This window comes from Zingiber officinale, chromosome 6A, assembly GCF_018446385.1.
Source record: "Zingiber officinale cultivar Zhangliang chromosome 6A, Zo_v1.1, whole genome shotgun sequence".
NCBI classification, from domain to species: Eukaryota; Viridiplantae; Streptophyta; class Magnoliopsida; order Zingiberales; family Zingiberaceae; genus Zingiber; species Zingiber officinale.
The window spans coordinates 135,306,784-135,333,283 of NC_055997.1; the positions used below are offsets into that span (position 1 = coordinate 135,306,784).

The 26,500-nt window shown below is 33.3% G+C and overlaps 1 protein-coding gene across 1 annotated transcript; it reads right to left on the minus strand.

Moving 5' to 3' along the window:
- Positions 1 to 23,208, minus strand: LOC121998248 (MYG1 protein-like). Its single transcript, XM_042553066.1, has 7 exons — positions 22,936 to 23,208; positions 18,631 to 18,777; positions 10,265 to 10,363; positions 8,599 to 8,790; positions 8,322 to 8,441; positions 1,505 to 1,576; positions 1 to 425 (listed from the first exon to the last, which is right to left on the minus strand). The coding sequence occupies exons 1-7, from the start codon at positions 23,200 to 23,202 to the stop codon at positions 201 to 203; spliced, it is 1,122 nt and encodes a 373-aa protein (XP_042409000.1). The 5' UTR covers positions 23,203 to 23,208; the 3' UTR covers positions 1 to 200.
- Between the last annotated feature and the right edge of the window lie 3,292 nt (positions 23,209 to 26,500).

Below are 26,500 nucleotides of genomic sequence, written 5' to 3' on the forward strand. Positions count from 1 at the left end.
TGAAAAATATCTGCTCGATGAGTTGAATAGATGTGAAGGATCTCAAACATCTCATATATTAGGTCTACAAAGACTGTTCTACTGCTTGGTGGGATGCACCCGCCTCTTTAAAATTGCTAGAATTTTTTTAAAGCAATAGAAGATCTGGGACAAGAATCATGCTGTTAAGAGTGTTGGCCGTATAAGGTCAGGGACAAGAATCACATTGTCACAGCAGACTTTGCCATAGCCAAGGCTCCATCGTAAGTTTGATTTCCACCAATGAATCCATTGATATGAACAAAAACACATCCAGGAATGCCAGACTTATCTGAAAGCTCTTGATCTCTTAAGCCCCTCCAAGCTGGTGGTAACTGCTTTCTGCTCTCAAACTTGTAGGGAGAAACTGCCACAGTTTGCACTCTCCAACTTCCACTTCTTTCATCCTACAATTTAAAGTGATACAATTTGTTCAAACAATTGATTTCATATTAATGCTTCCATAAAATAAACTGGCATTGAATGCCACATTTACCATAAGAAAGAATCTTTTGCTCTAAATATGCAAATTAAAAAAGCTAAAAAAATATGAGAATTTTTAGGTCTCACTGGCGCAGCTGAATATTCTTAGCTGCCAATATAGTATAATAATAAGCGTAATGCCAGATGAGCATGAAGTATAACACCCTAGATATAACAATAATTACTTTCACATTTTTTAAACTTTAACATGCTGATGCTTGTGTCTGCTTTCGTAAAAAAAAACTTGAATCCCTTTAAAGATGATAGAGCGATATCTACTCTGGTCTGATATCCTTACCCTTTTGTCCTCCACCATGTGAATCCTTAAAGCAAGAGAAAACTTCAATCACCTTAATCACCAAGAGAAAACAACAAACACCTTATTCACCTAAGTTTTACTAAAGTCTACACAACTTGTAGAAATGTTGTTTGGCATCACATGAAGCAACTGGGCCAACCCAAAATGACAAATAAGAGTCAAGGAATTATTGGGACCCAATTTGGGATAATTGTTACATCTACTAAACCTCCTAAATTTAATATTTGATTGAATCTATTCTCTGTATTTTCTTGCTAGATTATTTTCCTGCACGTTGGATTTCTAGTAGTTCCTCTTAAGATTTCAAAGTTATGTTGTGTACCAGAGTTTCGGGCTCTGGCTGAAACAGAATTGGTTTCAATACCATGTTGTGTCAATTCCCGGAACACTTCCAAACCAGTTGAGCATGACCCAAATGGATTTTTATCTGATTACTGTCTTTCACTTGGCTTGTTTAACAACAAAATCAATTTAACAAAAAATTGAGAGCCATAAGATACGAAAAAACAATAAGCAATTCAACTGATAATATGACTCCAAAACTATTCAGGGATCAAATTATTTCAAGAGTAAGCCAACAAACTCAAGCACAGCTGCCATCATGAGGATATCTTCTTAATTAGATAATCTATCATAAGTGAGGAAAATGCATAGTATTTAGGCCTTGGTAACTACAATATTTACCTGATAAAGAACATATTTAATAAGAGGTTCAATTTTAAGCTCCTCTTCCAGCTCAAACAAATGATGTTTCCACTGTAGAGTAAATAGAATGAGCAAGCAATCAGAACATATAAATATACACTAGATAAAATTCATAACATAAACATGGCCAATGGATAAAATAATTAAGAATAAACAACATAACAGTGATGGAACAGAAATGACCTTTAACAAGTAAGGGAACCCCTATTAAAACTGCCATGCTTGATTCATTAAATTGTTAAGTAACAAATACCAATGTTTCAATATTAATTAGTTCCAAGTAATAAAATTTGTCTTTGTAAATTGTTCGCATCCAAATCTGTGACATTCACTTGCATAGAGGCATCTGATGAAGCAAGTTTCTGCATGAGCCCTTAATCAATTGCCAATGTTGTTGTGAATGTCACATTTGCAATCTTTTGTTTTGTTAGTACTGAGCACCATTGTAAGCACACAAAAAAATTGGCATAGCACACTTTAGGCAAAAGATGACGATAGATATGGATTGTACTTCAATCAGTGAATCTCACTTTAGTGGCACCTATAGTTGAATGTCTCAAGATAGGGAAAGAGAATCAAAGAGAACTATTAAAACTTGTAAACACTTGCTTCCAACAATAACTCTAAGCCTCTTATACCAACTTTGCAGGCCCAAACATAGATTAAATCCAAGTTAAGAAAGGTGAAACAAGCCAGTTTCAACTCTATAAGTACAATAGAATATCATTGATGCAGACACCGTACAACTCTGAAATGATCTAAGCTACGAAGACATAAGCATTTGAACAATTTCCCTTTTGCATCATTCTCCCCCACAAAGGCACACTTGACTTTGACGAGCTAAATTAGAATTATCTCTTAAGAGCCAGAAGATTTTTACTCTTTATCTGCATCTGTAGTTTTCCAATCTAATGAACAAAATAACATTGAAACTTAATGTGAGACAAATGGATAATGTGTGCAACAGATCACTTTACAGAATCACATTCAAGCTTACTTGCATTTTGATTCCCTATAATCAAGCACAAAATGGTGATGAAATCTGGAAATAACAATGATGGAATTCTGCATTCCATCATCATGAAATTAAAGTTGGTATAACCTGAAGACCAACCAAAACTATAGTGAAGATTCAAATTTTCTTAGTAAAATATCAATCCACAAAATAAAAATTTGAACAGATGTTTATTTTGTCACAAATAAACTGAATATGCATTCAAACTAATTTCCTCCCTAGTATAACCTGGGCTAGCTCCCTGAAGATAAATTCTCAATAGGTGTACCATAAAGGCAAGAAGACCTTACAGAAGCTTTAAAATAGGAGTTTCATCCCATATATTGTCATTTTCCATTATATTTTGAGAGTTGTGTGTAACTCATATGCTCATTATACAACATAATCATTTGCCTAAAATCACCATGAAACTATCTGAACATCACCATGAAAACATTTCAAAATTATTTTGGAAAACTTTGGTGAAGTCTATTTATTGATAAGAATCACCATTGATTACTTGATACAAAGTTAGAGTGAAACACTGAAATTTTAAATGGTTTCCAACTTTATGCCATTATTTGAAAATAAAATATATTTTATTAGAATTTTTTTTTCTCTAATAGTATTTGACATAAGTAATATCCGCATGAAATTTCATAATTTTAAAATCCTAGAATTATTTATAAATTTTTGAAATTCAAACTAAAATTGAATTATAGTTTTTTATTTTCAGACGAGCAATTGACTCTTTAAGAAAACGAGTCTATTGATTCCCATATCAATTGATTACAATGAGTTTTAACGAAAATAAGGTTCTTTCAGTTGGTTAAGCTCATTGCTCATTCCCTCTGATATACTTGGATAAACATTTAAAGGACGTTTTATAGTGAAACTTGTAGGATCGAAAGGAAGGGGGAGGGGGTGGGGGTGGGGGTGGGGTGGGGGTGTGTGAATAGCACACTTTGCTTGTCGTTTCAAAATCTCTTTTCTTTTCAAAGTAAAATGCAGTGGAAAGAAAACAAAAACAAAACACACTTTGTTTCTACTTGATTCACAGCCTCCGGCTATTAGACCAAGACCCACGATCGGTTATCACTTTCAAGTGGCCAATTCACTATCAATCTCTTTTCCAAACAACTATTTGGAGGCAGAGACTCACCTCTTACAAAAGATAGGGTGTGGTAACAGGTTTACCACCCCTTATAGTTGAAAGCACGAAGAAACAACTAAGTAAAATGTATACCGACAAGACTGGTTTGGAGTGAAGTTTCGTTGTCAGAGGAGCATAGTGGCGTAGCAATGGAGAGTTTGCACAAGATGAGAGTAGGAGGGTGTTTCAGAGTTAATGTTGAAGCCTTTGCTCAAGCTTCCTTATATAACACTCGTTCGGTCGACCAATCCACCAAACACCTAATCCCTTCGATAACTGGATCCAAATCTAGTTTCTATCAGTCAACTAGTGTACCGGTTAAGTCGACCGAAGTTGCATCCTCCTTGCCTTCTGACACATCTTGACGTCGATCCTCAACAACGTCAACCTCTCCGAGCTTATCATGGGGCGTGCATCTTATCACGTTAGCACACCAAGAGTTATCCTTTGCCACGTCAACCTTTTGTGACTTATCTTGTCCACATCAGCCCTCTGAAAACTTCAGCTGTCAAGTCATCAAACTATGTCACCTCATCATCTGATCGACTGAACATTACCGTTTGATCACTCGAACAATTCGATTGACCAGTAACACCGGTTCGATTACTCGAACGATTCGGTGCAACACCAAGTTAGCACAAATACAAGTAATATATGAAAAATAACTTGTGACATTTAACAAAATGTCCGATCTCAACTTCGGAATCCGAGCAGGACCCTTGGTTGGATCGTTGCCTAAGGAAGGTTGTCCCCATAACAAGGACTTGTCCTATTCTTTATTTCAGAAGAATCTCTCCACTTCATGAGTTTACCTTCACTTTTCATTTGTCAAACATTCGGTCCCCTTGAATTGTTTAGACTTCCACTGCTCAACATCCGATCATTTGACCCGTCATGTCTTCCTCTTGGACGATAGTGGTGTTATTTTAGTACTGCTATGTTGGAGAAATCACAACACGGTGGTACTAGTTTCAAAGGATCAAGACCATTGTAGTGTTGTTTTCTAAATATCAACAACACTGTGTTAGAGAAATCACAACGCACTATGCTAGTTTCATAGACCAGCACCAATATATTGAATAAATCACAACACAATGCTCATGATCCTTCAAAATCAACACCCTATTGTTATTTTTCCAACATCACCATCTAAGGGACATTATAGCTGGTTTCGAAATCACAACACGGTGTTGGTTTCGAATGATCAGGACCATTGTGTTGTGATTTATTCAATATATTGGTGCTGATCTTTCAAAACCACCACCACTATATTGTGATTTCTCTAACACGGTGATGCTGACTAATATTTAGAAAATAGCATAACAATGGTCCTAATCCTTCGAAACCAACACCAGATTCTCTAACACAATAGTACTGATCTTTATAAAACAGCACCACTATAGTCCTAATCCTTCAAAACCAACATCGGTAGTATTGAACTTTAAAAAACAACACCATGGTCCCACTCCAAGAAGCCAACACTCATAAATTTAGTAGGAGGCTCAAGACTAGGGTTGCATAATATCTACCTTCTCTACACTCTCCTCTTCAAAATTTCAATTCTTCTAGGTCTATCAATGAGTTTCGGGCAAAACTTATTGATGGCCTTAGCTAGTTCTGATGGGATCCAATTCAAGTCTTATAGGTCTCATCGTGTCGTAAAGTCTCAGATTCAAGAACTTACCAATCGTGCACACATTTTCAAAAATTCAATCAGCGTGTCAATTAGCACGGACCCATAACTTCATGTAGGAGGCTCAAAATTAGGATTCCATGTCATATTTACCTTTCATACACTTCCCTCTTCCACTTAATTATCCAAATTTCAAATTCTTTAGGTTCATCAATGAGTTTTGTCTGAAACTCATTGATAGTCTTAGACAACTATAATCAGACCCAATTCAAGTCAAGTAGGTTTCTGTAGTTCTCCTCAGTGTCATTGTGCCCTAAAGTCACATATTCAAGGTATCCCTAACCACGCACAGTCTATTTTCAGCACCAAGATGATGATGATTTTTAAGAAATTTGCATCAAGGTGGTGATGATTTTATGGTCATGCTTTGAGGAAATTAACACCAAGGTGGTGATGCTTTTAAGAAATCAATATCAAAGTGGTGATGCTTTTAAGAAATCAACACCAAGGTGGTGACGTTTCGACTAATGGTGATGCATTAATCAAAACAGCAGCAAAATAATTTTTTTATTTTTGATTTTTCACTTGCAATTTATTTCATATTTTTCTCTTGTAATTAGCTATTAAAAAAGATTATATATATATATATATATATATTAACGTTCCTTTAATTTTATAATTTTTTATTAAAACTCAAAATTTTAAAAATATAGATAAATTTAGGAGATTATAATAATGACGTAAATTTAAAAAAAATTGAATTTTTTACAATCATCAATGGCTTTTGTATGAAACTCCTTTATGAAATAATTAAATTTTAATTTTTTTTATTTGGTTCAGTTCAATTCAATTTGGTTTGGTTTAAATAAAGAAAATCAGTTTTTACTTTGGTTTAAAGCTGAAAGGCAAGGGGTATTATTGGAAACAAGTGCATCTTTTGGGAAATAACAAATTGTAGTACGCCCTTTGAGAATTCTGTAACTTTAAGCGTGCCCCTTCGTAAATTGTTGTTTAGATTTTGGAATTTCCTAAAGGTCTAGGAACTCTAAAATATTATTGGTACAATGATTGAAATGGAGCATGCCTTGAGGGGAAGTTCACCTTAGAGGCTCTTAGGTATGAAAGGGAAGGATTTAAGGATAGGTGAATGAATGATCGTATGCTCAAGGTTTAGCATTTAATTTTGAGAAGTTTTAACATATGGCAAAGGGTAAGAATGAATATTTAAGTTAGGAAATCTTCATTCCTGCTTTGGCATGAGAAGAATAATAAAGTAGGATGGTGGGCTAATGAGTTAGTCTTAACTTAAACATATTATCAACTATAAAAAATTGTAGATTATTGGTGCAATCGACTTTTAGTCAAGATTGACCAAGTCTGAATTAACTCGTATTTAGTTTCGATGTTTGAGCAATATAAGTAAGGCGTGAAGTAGGTAAAAATTGATCGGATACTTAACGATAGAAAGTCCAACGGAAGTTGGCATGAGATCGGAAGTTTAAGTAGGTCACCGGCAATCGAATGTCCAACAGAGAGTTGGCAAAAAAACGACAAATCCAAGTGGATCATGGTTGATCGAACATTTAACGGTCCGAAATCCAACAAGGAGTTGCCAAAGGCGAGAAGTCCAAATGGGTCACAATTGATCAAACACTTAGTAGTTAAAAGTCTAAGTGGGTCATGGAGGATCAAACACTTAACAATGAGGGAAGTCCTAATATGTCATGGTTAACGTGTTAAGCATGAGACGAAAAGTTCAAATAGGTCAAGAAAGATCGGATGTTTGGCAATAACAAAGTCTCGAATGGTCAAAGTTGACTAGATATTGAGTAACGGAAAGTTTTGACATGTTAAGGTTGATCAGATGCAGAGCATCTGCCAATCAATGTGGTTTATCAATAAACTGGACAATAGCACTGTAGCAGAGCCGTTGAGCTTACAAGTCAGAGCAACTATAGAAAATACAGTGGAGCAAGTCGAGGGTAATAATCGACTAAGAAATCAACACAACGGCAACACTCTAAAAGAGGGTTTTAAGGAAGATTGAAAGTGTCAGTTCTTGAGGATTTGGGAACGATATAGTGTTGCATTTCCTACCACCAAGAGACAATCCAAAACAACAAAAAAAACATCCAAAGCAAAGCTTTCATTTGTAAAGTTGTTTTACTATCATTTGTATCTTTGTTTCGTTTGTGTTGCTTTGTATACAAAGGATTGTAGGAGGCTTCACCACCTCCAGAATGTCCAAGAAGGCGAAGAGTTTAGTGGTGACAGACCACTAGACTAGGCCTTGGATGTAGCCGCCTTAGGAGACTAAACCAAGTAAATCGATCATGTTCGCATCGATTTACTTCAAGTTTCCGCTACATAATCCATCAACACGACCCCTCACCTCCTCCTCTTGCTCACAACGGTCCCAACATTTATTTTTATTTTTTTAAGTTGGCACCAGGTATCCAACTTAAGCCGACAACGGTCCCAACATAATTGATTAAAGAGGTAATGATTATTTGTTACAGAATTTAATAATAAAGATGACCTTAATATTCCCTAACAAACACCAGCTGGCAACTAATGCAAAATTCATTAATGTTGCATCCCAAACAGGATGTGGATTCCTAAGAGATGACCTAGACAACTAAGACAAGTCACTTGCATTTAGATATGTCTAGGCATAAGACTGCCGGGAAAGAGATAAGAAACTTTTCAAAGGTATCATTCTTCAGGACATGGGACACTGGAACCACCACACATTCCAAAAGATGACAATGTACCACCCAAGGTAGGCCAGATGCATGACCAACCATTCATAGATTGCCAAAAACGTCAGTAGCAACTTGTAAACATTATAATGACCATTAATAGATTTAAATTAATTGAGATTAGAAAATTACTTAAATGACATGAATAAGAACGTATAGTAATTAAACTATTAGGTATAAATTAATAGAAAATTAACTCTAGAGAAGCTACAAGCTACAAATTTGGCACAATAATTGAACTACTTAACACTTACAGGGCAAAATCTATCCAAAACCATAATTTCACCACTAGGATCAACATTTCCTCTTGAAGCTATACATTCAGCAACTATGGATCTCGCAGGTATCCATGATCTAGCATGAAACCTTAGACTCTGCCAACATATGAAGAAATGGATAAAAACTGTCAGCCTTCTGTACATCCGATAGTAGTAAAAAAAATAACAAATCATCAACTAACATGAATAAAAGTTTCCAGGAAGATGAAACAAACAGCTCGTTGCCAACATAGGAAGATGGAAAAAAACATACATCCAAGAATTCTCCACCAGCAAGCATCATTGCCTGCTGAAAAGCTGCATTTTCCTTATCAGAAGATTGATCAGGATCCATCCAGTCTAAATTTAGCCGGCCAACTCTTGAAGACAAATGTGTATTGTTCACATATTTTGGAGGCTGATCAGTGTCATATTCATTGATCCCATTATCAACAGCATCAATTGCCTGACAAAAGTGTGCAACAAGGAATACAAATAATTTATAAACAGTTGAAACATTAAATATGCCTAAACCACAAAGACCAGATCGACAAAATAAAGATAAAGAGACTTAAGACATGTACTAAGGAATGAAAATATCTCAATTAATGACATGAAACAGTCAGTGAATCAAAAAAGTTTAACACGTGAGCTACTAATTGAACATAGTATGGAGTTATTATTTTGCAAAATGGTTTTTTGTGTGACACGACCCATTGACCACATCAGATCTAATTGTTGAAGGAGTTGGTACAATGTTTCAAATCTATTTGAACAAAGCATCAACAAAAAATTAAAACAGATACGGGATCATCCAAGCTTAACATAAGAGGTTGCTCAGTTATGGCTATACAAACAATACAGGGAACTAACATTAGTTTAGGTTACTTTCTAGTGTTTAACTGTTGGTAATATCCACCCCTTCTCAAAACCAACATAACATATCATGATCAATGACTCCCACAACTAATCAAACTTACAAGGATGAAATATGAATAACTAGGAATAGTTTATCTCTGGATCACCAACCAACAAATAAGGTAGGGATTAGGATACAAATTTCAAAAGGATGGGAAGGAGAGAAGAGCAGGAGAGGAAGAGGTGGGTAAAGGAGGGGGAAAAAGTTCACTTGGGTAAGGGAAAGAGAAAGGGAATGGAATTCGCTCTCACTTATGGCCTCCCTTACCACCCTTACCAGTGCCCATGCTCACCTTCATTTGAACTAGCCCGCACTGCTCTTAAGTGCTAAACAGTTTTTTTCCCATTGGATTCCACATAAGCCGCTCAACTTCAGCAAAAGCCATTTAGGGACAAATTGATTTCAGAGAATGGTCCTCCCTTTCATAAAACATTACTTATTGAGTGAATGAGGGGACCAGAATGTCATATACCTGATTCCCTCCTCCACTCCAGAAAGTTGGGTCAAGAAAACAAACACTATATGCTACATCATAAGTCTTCATCTTCCACTTAGTTTATTTCGCAACAACCATATATTTAAACAATGAAATTACTCTTAAAGAGTTTAGTATTGTTTGACTCAATTAAATGTATATTTACATCTTCATTCAATGATTAAATATACACAGTTGTTAGAAAGACAGACACTTGCAAAGAATATCCACCAAAAGAAGATAAAAACATTTTTATTCTTTATCCACAGAATTACAGCACAATACGCAATAGAGTAACTCTGGCAGATAATAAAGAGAACACCAATATCTTCAATGTCTCCAGACAAAAAAATGAAAATTTAAAATGTTTAGTACAAATGTAGTAGCTCATGATGCCATGCCCTAACCAGTTTGATTTTGCTGAAGCAGAAACATGAGTGGCAATCTTATGCAGATTTAATCAAATTGATAGCATCTCCTAGTGGTAAAGTTATGTCTCAAAAATATCGAGCACAAAAGAAAACTTAAGCAATAGGCAAAGTTCACCTCAATATAGCTTTTGTAAACAGCAAGGTATAATCGTTGTACATTTTCATGTCCCACATCAAGCTGAAGTTCCTTGCCAATTATCTCCTTTCCATAGTGCTGCGACAGGGAATGACATTGGCAAATTCTATCTTTGAAGAAGGTTGGGAAAAGATTTAATTACATGAAGAGGAAATATTGAATTATCATTCAATCCACCATACAAAGAAGTAGCAGTATATTCTATCACAGGGAACTCATGAATCGTGATTTTTAGAGATAACAATATCTTTCAATATGAACAAAATCCAAAAGATGAGAATGTTAAATATTGATTTTTAATAAAGAAAAAAAATCAAATAATTAAAATAATAATAATAATGCAACCGGTAAAATATCAAATTTAATGTTCTCTAAAATTTTAATCAACAAAATAAAACAAACTGAATGGTTAAACATAGAATTTGAGCATCAAGTTGAAGTCGGATTGGATTTGGATTGAACTCATCGGGTAGGCCCAGCGATTAACATTACATGGGTTCAAACCGGGGTCAATTGGGGTTTGTTTTGGCCAATTTTCAGCCAAACTAAATTTTAAATGGGTTAACGCTGTTCAATCAATTTAAAATGAGTGAAGGAATTTTTCTCTCTCCTCTCTTTTTCTTCTCCCATGTTTTCTCCCTACAGCCATTACAGCCATGTGCCACCTCCTCCTCCTTTCCACGTGCCAGCCTCTCATCTTTTTCTTCCTCCTGTCTCCTCTTATTTCTCTTCTTCCCTTCTTCTCCCAGCATCAGCATCAGCATCAACATTTCTCCCAAAACCAGCATCCGCAATCTGCAGCTCCTCCCTCTTCCTCTTCTTCCATCCCATCCCACAGCAGCAGCCTTTCTCCTTCCTTTTTCCTGCAACAGGAATCCTAGCAGCAGCTCCCTTTTTCCTTTCATCGCTCTCCCAGCATCACTGAAGTAACAGCCGGAGCTAGCAAAGGCTATTTCCAGAGCCTACCAGAGCTAGCTGAGGTCGCCGGTGAAGGAAGGAAAAAGTCCTGCTCCCTTCCCTCTTCACTGACCCAGCAGCCTTCTTCTTTGATATTTCCAGTAAGCAAGCTCCAATTTTCTTTCCCCTTCTTATTCCCCTTTCTTTCTCCCTTCCAGCATCAGCCTTCATACCACCAAGACCAGCAGCAGCCTGCCTCTTCTCTGCTGCCCTTTTTTCAGCAACCCAAGAAACACCAGATTTCTCCTGCACAAGCATCTTCATTTTCCTGCTCCAGAAACAGCAAACAATTCTTATTTCCTTTCTTCTTCCTGTTGTGCAGCAACACAACAGCAGCATTATTTTCCTGTCTTTTTCCTTTTCCTCCAGCAACACAGCAGCATCAGCATTTTTCTTTCTTCCTCTTTTATTTTTTTCAGCAACACAGCAACTGCTGCCATCAGTCGCCGGAGCCATAGGAACAAAGATGAAGAGACACCAGCCCTCCTTTTGCCTGAATCAAGGAGTGGAGGACCATACGTTTTCCTCAATTCTAAACCTCCCGGTATTCTCATTCCACGAGATTGTTATTTGTATGACGATCAATTAAAGGTAAGAATTGGAAAATTAATAATATGTTGATATCGAAAAATAATGGATTAATTTGAACTAATTACAAATTTGTTGCATAGGTTTGATTTGCCGCCTGATCCGTATTGGTGAACCATCTACCCTATTTTATTGATTGATGGAAAAGGTAAATATTTTATTTTATTAGAATTTCATTTTATATGTATCTAGAATTGAAAATGAATAAATAAATTTGTTATTTGACGTAAAAGGTGTCATGTAGGAATTGGAATTATATTGAGGTAATGGATCAAGGGTTGATGAGTCTTGTGTTATTATCATTATTGGATATTTATTTTGAATTTTAAATTATTTACATATTGTATTTGTAGAATACGAATTCAAGTGGAGAACAGTGATTTTATTGACACTCAGAATTTTTAATTGTGCATAATGTGGATGAATGTATCCTTTGGCCTCCATATATATTTTCTTGTGCATAAATAAATAGATCAAAATTAGATAATATATGCTTGTGTAATTGTTTTAAAAAAGGAGATTAAAATAATATTTAAAAATAGTACAACAGGTTTTAAAATAAAATTATTGGGTTAAATAATTGATGTTATTTCATGTTTATATATGAGTTACATATGAGAATTACTCTTTTATAGACACTTCTCGTTAGAGTACTCAGCCTTCCATCCTACTTATGTTCTAGATATAGATTCTTATATATTTAATGTTATATAACTCATATCGGTAGACCCTATGACGATATATTATTAAATTAATATAATTTGAGTTCAAAAGTTAATTTAGAGTTAAAACAATAAGATGTGAAATTAAAATTAAATAATTATAGTAAGAATTCGCGTGTAGGGTCCGAGGATCGCTTATATCTCCAAAACTCGGGTGTAATGCTAAATATGTAAGAGTTCGCGTTGCAATGTCCGACTGTAACGTATCGACAAGAATTACTACATCTCCATGAGAACTTGGATGTAGTGTTAAATAGGCAAAAATTCTCACCATGAGTTGGATAAGAACAAATATGATTTGGAAAACTAATAGTATAAGATTTGGAACATGAAACAAGTAAATCAATAGAGTTAGTAGATATGATGATTAAGAGAAGAATTAGTATTTTGTGTGTACAAGAGACAAAATAGATACAAAGATAATAGAGAACTCGGGTTTTAAATTATGGTACATAGAAAAGAGTAAAGCAATAAATGGAGTGAGTATTGGTGTAGATAGTTCATTAAAGGATGAAATTATAGTAGTTAGAAAAAAGAATAAAATTATAGTCCTTAATAATAGTGGCGACAGAAACTATGAATATAATTAACATATATGCACCGTAAATAGGATTAGATGAAGTTACCAAATCAAGATTTTAGGACGACTTAGATGAAGTATTATAAAATATTCCGCCAAATGAAATGATTTTAATAGGAGATGATCTAAATGGACATGTCGGAGTGAAAAATGGGAAATATGAGAAGGTACATGGGGTTATGAGTTTGGAACGATAAATGAGGAAGGGAAAACTAGATTAGATTTTGCGATAGCATATGACCTTATATTAGCTAATATATTTTAAAAAAAAAAAAACACTTAGTCACGTCCAAAAGTGGGAATAATAGATCGCAAATTGACTTTCTTATGATTAAGAAGAAGGATAGAAAAAATTGTAAAGATTACAAGGTCATACCCCAACATACATTAATAGTGTTGGATATACGCTTTAAGTATAATATCAATAGAAAAAATATATATATGACTCGTAGAATTAAATGGTGGAAGTTAAAGGATGAGAAGCAAAATATCTCTAAGGAGAAGATAGGAGTATAAGCATTAGGTGAAATATATGGTGACTCTAATACGACATAAGATAAGATTATATCGAAGTTGAAAATAATAGCTAAGAGTGTACTTGGTGAGTCAAAGGGGCATGCATTACTAAGTAAAGAATCTTGATAATGGAATGAGAAAGTACAACAAAAAGTGAAAAAAAGAAACGAACATCTTATAAGGAATTATGTATTTACAAGAACGAGAAAAATTTTAAAAAATATACAATAGCCAAGAAAGAAGCTAAGAAAGTAGTGAATAAAGCAAAGAATAAAATTTTTGAACGATTATATCAAAACTTAAATACAAAAGAAGTGGAAAGAGACATTTCTAGAATAGCTAAAGTGAGAGAAATCAAGACGAGAATTTATCCAGATTGAATGTATTAAAGATGAATATAATAGAGTACTAGTAAACGATGGAGAAATAAAAGAGCAGTGGAAGAGTTATTTCCATCAACTTTTTAATGAACGTTTAGGTGACCAACTTAACTTAGGTAATTTAAGTAGGCCAAATTGAGGATAGAAATTTAAATTTTTATCGTACAATTCAAATTTCATAAGTAGAACAAACTTTAAATGGTATGCACAATGGAAAAGCATGGGACTAGATGATATTCCGATAGAGGTATGGAAGTGCCTAGGGAAATAAGGTATTAAATGGCTTACAAAATTATTTAACATGATATTGAAAATGAAAAAAATGTCTGACCAATGGAGGGTAAGTACTCTAGTTCCATTATATAAGAATAAGAAAGGTGTACGAAATTGTACAAACTATAGGCGTATTAAACTAATGAGTCATATTATGAAACTTTGGGAAAGAGTACTAGAAAAAAAGATTAAGAATACCACAATGACTGAAAATCAATTTAGATTCATGCTTGGAAGGTCGACAATAAAAGTTATACATCTTCTTAGATAATTAATTGAAAAATATCGAGAGCAAAAATAAGATCTACATATGGTATTCATTAACTTGGAAAAATCTTATAATAGTCTCAAAAAAATTATATGAAGAATTCTAAAAAAGAGAGGTATTAACATAACATATATTGAATTAACTAAGGATACGTACGAGGACGAAGACTTCAGGTGAAATAACTAAAACATTTCTAATAAAGATAGAGTTACATCAAGGATCATCTCTAAGTCTATCTTTTTACTAATTATAGACAAACTCACACACATTCAAGACACAGCATGTTGTTTGCAAATGATATTATTTTAGTAGATGAAACATGTGAAAAAGTAAATGCTAAACTAGAATCTTAGCAGAAAATATTAAAAGGGATAAGTTTTAAGCCTAGTAGAATAAGATAGAATATATGAAATTTAAGTTTAACAATATTAAACATAATGAGACAATTGTTAAGATGATAGATAACAAGTTGTTGAGAACTTTAAATATTTAAGATCATTTTTTACAAAATAATGAAGGGATTAAGAGAGATGTCCTGCATAGAATACAAGCAGGATGGTTGAAATGGAGGAGAGCATCAGGTATTTTATGTGATCATAAAGTATCTCTAAAACTTAAAAGAAAGTTCTACAAAACTGCAGTTATACATACTATGTTATAAGGAACTGAGTGTTAGGCTATGACTCTAGCACATGAACAAAAGATGAGAATTGCATAAATGAGGATGTTAAGGTGGATGTGTGGACATACGAGGATGGATAGAATGAGAAATGAGAACATTAGAGAGAAAGTCGGAATTGCATCTACTGAGAAAAAACCTCGAGAAACACGTTTAAGATTATATAAGCATGTACTTAGACGACCATAAATGCTCCAGTTAGGCGATGTGAAACAACACACATATCAAACGAGAAAAAGACTAAAAAAAACTTGGTTAACAACAATAAAATAAAATAAAATTTATTTAAGTATAGATGAAGATATAGTAGAAGGGGAGCCTTGGCACAACGGTAAAGTTGTTGCTTTGTGACCAAAAGGTTACGGGTTCGAATCCTGGAAACAACCTCTTACCAAAAAAAAAGAGTAAGGTTGTGTACAATGGATTCTTACCCGGGACCCCGCATAGCAGGAGCTTCGTGCACCGGCTGCCCTTTTATAGATGAAGATATAGTAGGAGATAGAGCTCAATGACGTAAAAGGATCCATATGGTTGACCCCACTTAGTGGGATAAGGTTTGGTTATTGTTGTAAAAAGAATTAAAGTAAAATAATAAAGATGTTAAATGGTGTAAAGGAAAGCTAAAAAGCGAAAACTCTAGCCTAATCTTATACAGGAGTATTTGACTACCCATATAAGGTAATTGGTAGTGAGGAGTTGCCCGCAGTTAGTATTTATTTGTGTGATAGCACTTTATTATTGTATACCATCAGTGAGCGGGCTTTTAGCCAATACGTGTTATTATTACACTTTGAGGATATTGCCTCCAGTAATTCACTTCTTAGTAAATTTACTAATTTGTCAAACTTTTACCAGTGATGTACTTAGTGAATTTACTAATTCGTCAAACTTTTACCAGTGATGTCATTTATACATATTGATATTTATATTACTGATAACGTTTATACAAGTTGATTAACTAATAATAATTAAAAATTATCTTTATTGATGATAAAGATGATAATAATTTAGAAATAATAATAGTAACTCTAAATATCAATAAACAACTAAAAGGAAAATAGTAAATGATTATATATATATATATATACTTGAAGAAGAATTTAAAGTTATAAAATGAAATTGTTACCTATTTTAGTTCATTAACCTTATGAATAAGATTAAATTATGTGCATCTTTCATGTTTATCCACTTAGTAATTTATATTTACTATCTGCTTTCCTTACCTCTAGTTTTGTAGGCACAGGGATCCTTTTCATATCATAGTTGGCTTCTGCTAGTACATAAAGTTGTTCAGAGATCTCAATCGACCTACTCATTCTTGATTTGGTTTTTATTTCAATGTATTTCCATTTTGTTCATTTGATCTTTTGTTTTGTATGATTTTGTTATACTTATAGTAAAAGACATAAAGAAATACATAAAATTTGTTAAATTTCATGATTGACTTGTTCATATAGCTCTTGGTTCCCATTTATCATACTATCCAAAAAGTATGGTACCTCCTAGTAAGTGAAAATTTACACCAAGGGAATCTTCTTTTGTTATTTAATCAGCAATACAAGTATATTCCCTCACAGAACACTCGTGAATCATAATTTATAGAGATGACAATGTCTTTCAATATAAACAATCAACTTTAAAAGATGAGAATATCACTACAATTATAGTTGAGAATTTGAGATTTAGCCATGCCATCATTATTTTGTTGTTTCAAGCTAGCAAGGATTAAAATTGACTAAAAAAGAAGCTAACCAACATTTCCACTCAAATGTTATCTTTCACCTTTAGCCTCAAGTAGGAATGTAAATGAACCAGACATTTGTGAACATGCTTGTTCGATTTAGCAAACTCATTTATGTTCGTTCAATAGTACAAGTGTATACAATAAACAAAACTCATGAACAATCTATGAATAAACATAATTATTTATTAGTTTTTCATTCAAATTCATAAAAATATAGGAATTTATAAATTTTTATAATCTTAAATTATTCAAAATATGTTAAAAATAAAAAATATTATATATTTTCAAGTATTAGATAAACGTTTAACCTAATTTATAGGGACGACTATAATATTAGTTGAGATCGATAAAAAGTCGGCTGGCATTGATAAGTTTTTTAGTAAACAAGGTGGAACAAACTCAATAAGTAAATAAAGAAGCTTGAACATAGCTAAACTCAACTTGGCTAAACTCATTTACACCCCTACCCTCAAGGAACTACAAACTTCGATATCACAAATTGTTTTCCTTCATTTAAAAAGAGAAAAAGGAAAGCATTAGTTTATAGAGGATTTTATAGAGGCACAATCAGCTCAAGTAGCTTAATTAAGGAATTAGATCTTCAGACCTGCTCCATCACCCATCAATATTTGACTACCCTATTCAACCACATAAGGAAACATAGTCATTTTGTGGTTCTCTTGGTCCCACTGTCAAAGTTGGACAAAAAATAACTGTAGCTAAATGGTTTGAGTCCTTGTTTTCTATAGGGGAGGAAAATAGCTCAGAAAAGAAAGAGAATATGAATAACTACACATTGGCAAAAAAAAGCATCCATTGATTTCATTAGAAGAAAAGAAAATGCAAAGGGAAAGGGAAACTTAAATTTCAAAACCTTATTCATTAAGACAGAAAAAAGGTAAATTAAAACTAGATTTAAACTGACAAATTAGTTTTTTATTTTTTTCAAGATTAGATTTGGCCTTGCATTGTTTCTACCTAAATCGCATAGAAGCAATATAAACAAAAATTAGAAAAAAAAAAATCTCCAATCTTTTTCTTCTCTCCCTTTTATCCATCAAAGAGGATGGAAGGAAACTATGGCCGGAAAAATATTTCTGTGACGATATTTCCCTCTAGGTTTCACTATAACTGGAAAAATATTTCTATCACCATATTTCCCTCTAGGTTTCCCTTCCCACATAAGGAATACACCCTAAGTGTTTAAGTAAGATTATCCTGAGATTTTTGTATGTTCCTTTTGCATGAAGAATGAAGGACATGTTGAATGTCCTGACCTCCCACAGATTTCCAGAACCTCTTAACACAATTAATTTATTATACTGACCATCAGGATTCTAAAGTAAACTGAAATAAAAGAATGGCTTTCCACTCTTGGTAAGCCCTTAAAATGCCAAATCAAAACACTTAAAGATCTTGTCTCAAAATCTATGGGATAAGTATCCTTATGATAATATAAACATGACATGTTAGCTAAATATACACTAAAAACAGCAGAATAGGCTATATTAGCCCATGGTAGAGGTGTTGAAACATGGATAGAAAGCTGAAAACGGAATTCTTCTCTGATAGAGCATAAAGGACAAGTTCTTAATCTATAAAATAAAAATAATCTGTCATGAAGACTTAATTCAATACCTTGTAGACAAGCCCAGCACTACTAAGCTTGGTGTTGAACCCATAGCCAAAAATTTCACCAAATCCTTTTTGATGATGATCATAATGGTCTTGGCTAGGATCATACACACCGCCAACATCTAGCACTGCATCTAGGGTTTCAAGGAGCTGCACATTGGTTTTTGAAAAAAAATATTAGTTTACAAAGTCAACAAGCAGGACTTACTGGCAAATGAAATGGAACATAATGTCAAACAAAAAAGTAAGAATGTGTATGCCATTTCATTTGGATTTTTTGCATCTAGCTGTCATAGTCATAGTGAACGTTGCAGATTATTTGAATACACGTGTGTAACAATGAGATATGGAGTTCAGTAGCAAATCACTGTCATCGATGACAAAATTTATCCAATAAAATAAGAATGCAAATTCTATAATTCATGCATGTGGCAATGAAATTAGAATAACCAACTAAGGCAGCATATTAACAAACTCCAGTTATCCATATAGTTTTTAATATTTTCTTTTACATCTTTGTACTTGGAACTAATTCTTCACCAAATACAAAATATTTTACTTCCAGTAGATCATAAGCATTGCAGCATCACATAAGCCATTCAATGGACTCATCTATTCTCGGCTGCCTTAACTTTTCTACAAGTGATATTAAGAAATAGTATAATAACAAATGAAAAAATGAAAAGAATATTTAACAAAAACTCATGGGTTCAAGGTTGACCACATGCTCGACAGATTGATGTCCTAGTAGGTCACAAGTAGAGAATTCACAAGTTGAGAATGGCCAATGCTTGGCAAACGAGGACGACCCAAAGGTAGAGGTGAGCAAAATTTTGGTTCGACCGAAATAACTGACCAAACCGAACTAATTCGGAAATTTCATCAGTATATTCAGAGGTTTGCTTTTTTCTTAAAAATATCAATGGCTCGGTTTCGATTACACATTTTAAAAACAGATTAAAATGATTTTTATTAAATATGAAAAAAATTAAGGTTTTTACATTTTTTATTAAACTGATTAAGTTTTATTAAAAAACTTTAATATTTTTTAAATTGTTTTTTAAAATGAATTATTTGGTTACCAACTGAATTAACTGATTTTTTTATTGATTCAGTTTGTTTCAATTTTAATAGTCAAAATAGTTGTTCCGATTGGTCGGAAAAGTATTCAATTAGTTCAATTTTAATAAATTCGGTTCAGTTTTAACCAAATGTTCACCCCTACCCAGAAGCTTGATTTCTTAGCATTTGCAGTTGCAATGGGGACTCCTCTTCGCATGTAACTTTGGGTGAAGTTTCTATCTTCCCATTCATTTCCAGTGGAACCCTCCTCCCCTAACTCCTTCCATTCTACCAATGAATTACTTCTAATAATTCTCAAATCTGAATCGGCTAATTGTTCTATGATAGCACCTGCTCCTGTAGAGATTTCTCGATTTCGAAATGTCTCAAAGACTTGGGTAGTAAAAAAAAGTGGTATGCTGTATTTTCGGGATTGGATTTCATATTCGAATAAAAAAGTCTAGTCGTCGCCCATGATTTACCTCCTCCGTGTTGGCCCTGGGACGGGTTGGCGGGGGCGCGGGGGCAAGCGTATTCGCCTTTTGCCACCTTGGGTGAAGTTAAAGTCGAGTGCATATGTGTATAAAGGGTTATTGACGAGAGTAAGCTTACGCACAAGCTCATCCTTAGAAGTGGTTTGAGTTGATGATTGAGTCAACTGTGTTTCCAAATTCCAATCAACCGATTAGTTGACTCGTGAGTTATTTTATATAATTATGTGTTATGATTACTACTCTAAACAATAAAAGTTAAAACCACTCTATAAAAATAAGATGCAAAAATATCATTTAAACTTTCGTGTATCATTAAATATTTTATTGTCTTAGTTCATCGTGTTTCTAGAATTGAGGTTGAAGATAAGTTTCCACAAAATATTCAAAGTTGCTCAAGTCAACCAATGAAAATGATGACTCGATCAATAAATTTTATGAAACTTTTCACCGTTACTAATTTTAAATTCAAAAATTGCATGCTGAGACTTGAATCTTCATTATTTTAGTGTTGTATGACCTTATGTGGCTAAGGTGGTAAGTTCCATCATAAGATTTGCACAAAAGAATTTTATTAATTGTTGCAAATATCCATTTCTTCATAATCTTTAGACACAATGTTGAAATGATCTCAAATCTAACTATGACATGACCACAGTTAAGGCAACTGATGACACTCTCGTCCTATCTTATTTGTGTGAGTGCCCTGAAGCTAATACCCTACTTCAGCGATTGTCACCACTTCTTCAACTCGATGATGATGTGAAGGTCGATGGTGGACTTGTTAATGCTAATTACTTTCAAGCCTTACCCTTGAGCTAACATAAGTATCAACTTTAGAGGAACCTCATCCACAAACTAGGTGGACTCATTGGACCTCCATAGAAATAGATACAAAATAGGTTGAATTGTTGAAATTCATGCCTATAAACCCAAAAGGATCTAATATTTCCAACTCTAGAGTAAGAGGCCCCAAGCACCATGATTTTTCATTATATCCTAATATAATTTGTCTAAAAATATATATTAATTATCTATATAATGTAAAATTTTAAAATTAAAATGCTATCATGATGTGAAGAGCTACACTGTCGAGGTGAAGGTATGCTTACAGTGTCAACAGCAACCCCATGAGGAATTATGAGAATTTGAGAGGGAGACTATAATAAAATAAATTACACAATAATAAAAAAAAATGAGATTAATGAGGGGATTAGAGAGCTTAAGTGTATATGATTGAGAATTGAGAAAATGTAAGTTAAGAGATTGAAAATGAGAATTCTTAGTTGTTTAAATGGAGGATGAGGGGTGATATTGGAGTTTTTTATTGGAAAATTTTATGAACTTTTTAGAATTTTTGGGGGTTAATTTGGTTTAAGCCTAATTTAACCAAATAGCCTAAAGTAGCCATTATTTTAAATTTTTCGTGGTAATTTAATCAAATTACACCACTTAGCCACCAAAAGTTTCTCAACAGAGTCCAAACACAGGCCATCCTTAGTAGCAACTGCCAATTCCAACTCATAGAATAGCTTAAACCTAGCACAGCATGGCTCGATCATTAGCAAGTCATGTTTGTGTTGAGTCACGCCATGTCTCACACGGTCCGACCCATTTAACACCACTAGTTATAGGAATCAAACCACATGTTAGATTGTTGACAATTTTAATCGATAGATCTTCACAATGGAGAAGAGTAAAAGAAAGAGAAAAACACACTAATAACAAAGTGATACCATGTATAAATATATCACTTAATGATTTGATAATTCCATACACAATTAATCACCAGCTTAGAAGCAAATGAATCTCATGAGCATAAAATTAATCTTATCAAAATTAGACTCATTTAACTCTTTTACATAAAAGAAGTATTTTATCATAAGCTTTAAAGAAAAGACAAAAAATTCTTTTTCCATAACTTTAATAAAAGGCAATTGATAAAAAGAAGAAATTAGATTGTATAGCATAAAGCCTATCCATAATAAATGTCACTAATTGAATCTCATTGTCCATTCCATAGTTAACATTCTAAATGGCATAAAATGCAAGCTCTTTAAGACAACGTTAGGATGATGTCATTCCAAACATTAATTCCCATTTGATATGTTTCCAAATGAATTTTGATTTTAATCTTAGATGTGTTCACCAGAAGAAGAAGATATATAAATGTAAGCTAAATTTTGATATCCAAATACACTAACCAGTGACAATTTTCTTATATTAACATTATTTGAACGATCTAATTGTTTAATTCATTATTCCACAGTAAGCTCTCTTATTACAACCTACACCGATTGACTCAAGTTTATTTTTAGAAGATCACATTGATTACATGGACACACACACACAAAAAAGTTTATGCAAAATTCTAAAAATATATTATGTAGTATTTTATATCTAGGGTCTACCATTCTCTCTGATTTTTCAAACTTTAGAAATATCAAGGTGCAGAATCATAACGCACAATAACATGCAAAATCTTGTCATCCATGTTATCAGTCCTCGTGAAAACCATCCACCAGGAAACCACATTAAGCTACTAGTGATACGTAAAGTTGCACCATAGCATGATCTATGCACAATATAGATTTTCTTTTGTTCGACATTTTAGTTCCTTTCTTTTGAACTTTTTCTAAGAGGATAAGGAAAAGGCAACCTTTCTCACTAAAACGGCTCAAAAAAAAAAAAACTGTTCTATAAATGATTGTCTTTTCCAAACTAAGAACATTAACAAAGGAAACAAATTGTTTGCCTGAGGATCTCTGGTTCGGACGATCTCGGCACCGGAGAACTTGTCGGTGAGACGGATTAAGAAGCATCCCAGGGCCTCATCGCAGTGGAAGCTACCATTGTGGGTGCCCACCCTCTTGGGAGTAGGACTGACGGATCCAGTGGAGAATGGCGCAGGAGGACCGGGGTTCCGCGAAGCAGCGGCGGCCATGCTAGAGGCGAAGTAGCACCCTCGTGTCCTGCTCCGCGAAGCTACCGGCCGCCACCATGAACCCCGAATCGCGAACATATCGCCGCCAAGGGATGAGTTTTAGTAGGGCAGTGCTTTAATAGGAGTCTTGAAGAGTTGGACGGCCCAAGTGAGCCCACGACCTTCTTTCAGGCCCATTGTGGCCTGGTCTTCGACCAAAATAGACTTTGACAAACAAAAATAAAAAATGTAATATATACCATATGATAAAAGATGATTCATTTATCCCAATATGGCTACACACATCGCTCCAAGAAAACCTGAATGAAATATATAACAGAAATTCCTGTAAGATGTGATTTTTCTAAGTATCTTAAAGTAGATTTTGACATAGAAAGATTTCCTGAAAACATAATTGAATATAATTTTTTGTAAATCTCATAGGTGCTAAATAATGATAAGATGTATAAGATTTTTAGAAAAAAGTTTCCCCCTGTTTTCACACTCAATATTTTTTTAAAGAAAATAGCTTACATTAAATCTTAGCTAAAAGTGTATAAAAGATTAATACAATAGTATATTAAGTAAACGATAGAGAAATAAAAATGTGATAGAAAAAGTATTTTTATCAATTTTTTAATGAAAATTTAAGTGATCAATTTAACTTAAGTAATTTAAGTATATCAAATGAGTATAAAAATTTAAATTGATACGTAAAATTTAAACTTTAGAAGTAAAACAAACTTTAAATTAATGCACACAATGGAAAAATCACTAAATAAAGGTATGGAAATATTTAGGAAAACAAACTATTAAATGACTTATAAAATTATTTAACATAATATTAAAAATAAATAAATAAATAAATATATATATATATATATATATATATATATATATATATATATATATATATATATATATATATATATAATCAATGGAATGTAAATACTCTAGTTCTCTTATATAAGAATAAGGAAGACGTATAAAATTATGTAAACTATAAGATTATTAAACTAATGAGTCATACCATTATCTTTTAGGAAAGAGTAATAGAAAAAAGATTAAGGAAAAAGACCACGGAAAAATCAATTTGGGTTCATGCTTGCAAGGTCGATAATAGAAGTTATACATTTTTTTAAATAGCTAATTGAAAAATATTTGGATAAAAATAAGATCTGCATATGGTATTCATTGACTTATAAAAAGTTTATGATAGAGTCTCAAGAAAAATTATATGAAAAATTCTAGAAAAAAAAGTTGTTAGCATAACATATATTGAACTAATTAAGAATATGTATGAGAATGTAATAAGCAGAGTGAAGACTTCAAGCAGAGTAACTGAACCATTTCCAATAAAGATAGGGTTACATCAAGTTCAACTTTAAGTCTCTATCTTTTTATACTAATTATGGACGAACTCACTGCACACATTCAAGACAGTACCGTGATGCATATTGTTTATAGATGATATTATTTTGGTATATGAAACAAGTGAAAGAATAAATACTAAACTAGAATTTTAGTGGGCAACACTATAAGAGAAAGGTTTTAGCCTTAGTAGAATAAAGATATAATATATAGAATTTAAGTTTAGAAATATTAGATATCATAAGATAATTGTTAAGATAGGAGATGATGAGTTATCTGGAACTAAGAGCTTTAAATATTTAGAATCATTTTTGTAAAATGATAAAGGGATTAAGAGAGATATTTTACATAGAATACAAGTAAGATGATTGAAATGGAAAATAGCATCAGGTATTTTATATGATCATAAAGTACCTCTAAAACTTAAAAGAAAGTTCTACAAAATCATAGTTAAACATGATATATCATATGGAGTTAAATGTTGGGATATGACTCGAGCACATAAGTAGAAGATGAGAGTTATAGAGATGAGGATGTTAAGGTGTATGTGTGGACATATGAGGATGACAAAATATGAAATAAGAGTATTAAAGAGAAAGTCGAAGTTGCATCTATTGAGAAAAAATTCTGAGATATACGTTTACGATGGTATAGTCATGTGCTTACATGGCTAATAAATGTTCTAGTTAGGTGATGTAAAACTATGATACAAATACACATCAAACGAGGAAGAGAAAGACAATAAAGACTTAGTTAGTAATAAAATAAAATTTATTTAAATATATATGATAATATAGTAGGGGATAGAACTCAATGGTGTAAAAGAATCTATATAACTGATCTTACTTAATGGGATAAAATTTAATTGTCGTTATTGTATTACTTTCTCTTCCTTCATTTGTGACTAGAATTGTATATAGTAATCTTAATATTTGCTATGATTATTTTGCAGGTCTATTAAAAATTTATACATTATTATCTTTATTTTGGCACTTATCATATTTTGACCAAACTATGATTACACAATTAATGTAAATTATATAATAAATTTAAATAGTCAGGTTGCCCTTTAAGGTTTTTTTTATGGGGATGGGATGTGGGATGTTAGAGGTGTATATTTAGTATTTTTTTAGTTGGTATGAAGGTCTAACCAGGGGCGGATCCAGGGGGGGCATCGGTGGTCGCCCCCCCCCCCCCCCCCCCTTACCGGCAGTGAAACTCTTAGTATTATAGGGTACCACCGGTAGAGATAGAGGATACCACCTTTTGTTCCACATAAAAATAGCCCCTCCATGTTTAAATTTCTGGATCCGCCACTGGTAGTACTCACTACTCAGGGACAGGGCCAAGACTAGATATTAAGGGGGTCATTTAGCGAGATCACTTTGGTCGCCAGAGCATACTTTGGTCAGCGAGACCATTGTGATTGGTTCGTCGCCGACGAGGTGAGCGCATTTTTTAGGACGTTTTCCTCATCCTCGTAGGGGGGGGGAGGGGGGCGATGTGACCGGTTCACTGTTGGCGAGACAAACATATTTCTAAAGACGCCTTTCTCATCCTCATAGACTGGAGGACTAGAGCCCCTCCCAATTTAAGAGTCTATGCGGCCCTGATGGCACTAGGTTAGGATTTGTCATCACTCATCAGATAAGTATGGTTCAATTTTGAGTAAAGTAGAGAAAAATTTCTAATCACGACTTTAATTTTATATATAATCTCCACTCATAAAAAACTTTGTTTCATTTGCTTCAACGTCCTCATGCAAATATTATTACCTAATTGCCCCTTAAATTTTTTTAGATACAAAAGGTCCAAAAATAAGTATAATTCCTCTTATAGTCAGCACTTTACACTAGAATCGAGTATATTTTCTATTAAATTGAGCATGATTTTTTTCCTATTTTAATATAATTCCTCCTAAATTCAATACTATTTTAAAAAAAATCTAGTATATTTTTTATTCAATTAAGTATCATTTAAAGAAAATCTAGTATATTTTCTATCCAATTGAGTATCATTTAAAGAA

Coding starts and splice junctions, on each gene's coding strand:
- LOC121998248 (XM_042553066.1), bottom strand. CDS start 23,202: ATGTTCGCGATTCGGGGTTCATGGTGGCGGCCGGTAGCTTCGCGGAGC. Junction 8,791..10,264: donor TTTACAAAAGCTATATTGAG/GTGAACTTTGCC, acceptor CACTTTTGTCAG/GCAATTGATGCTGTTGATAA. Junction 8,442..8,598: donor CTGGTGGAGAATTCTTGGAT/GTATGTTTTTTT, acceptor ATATGTTGGCAG/AGTCTAAGGTTTCATGCTAG.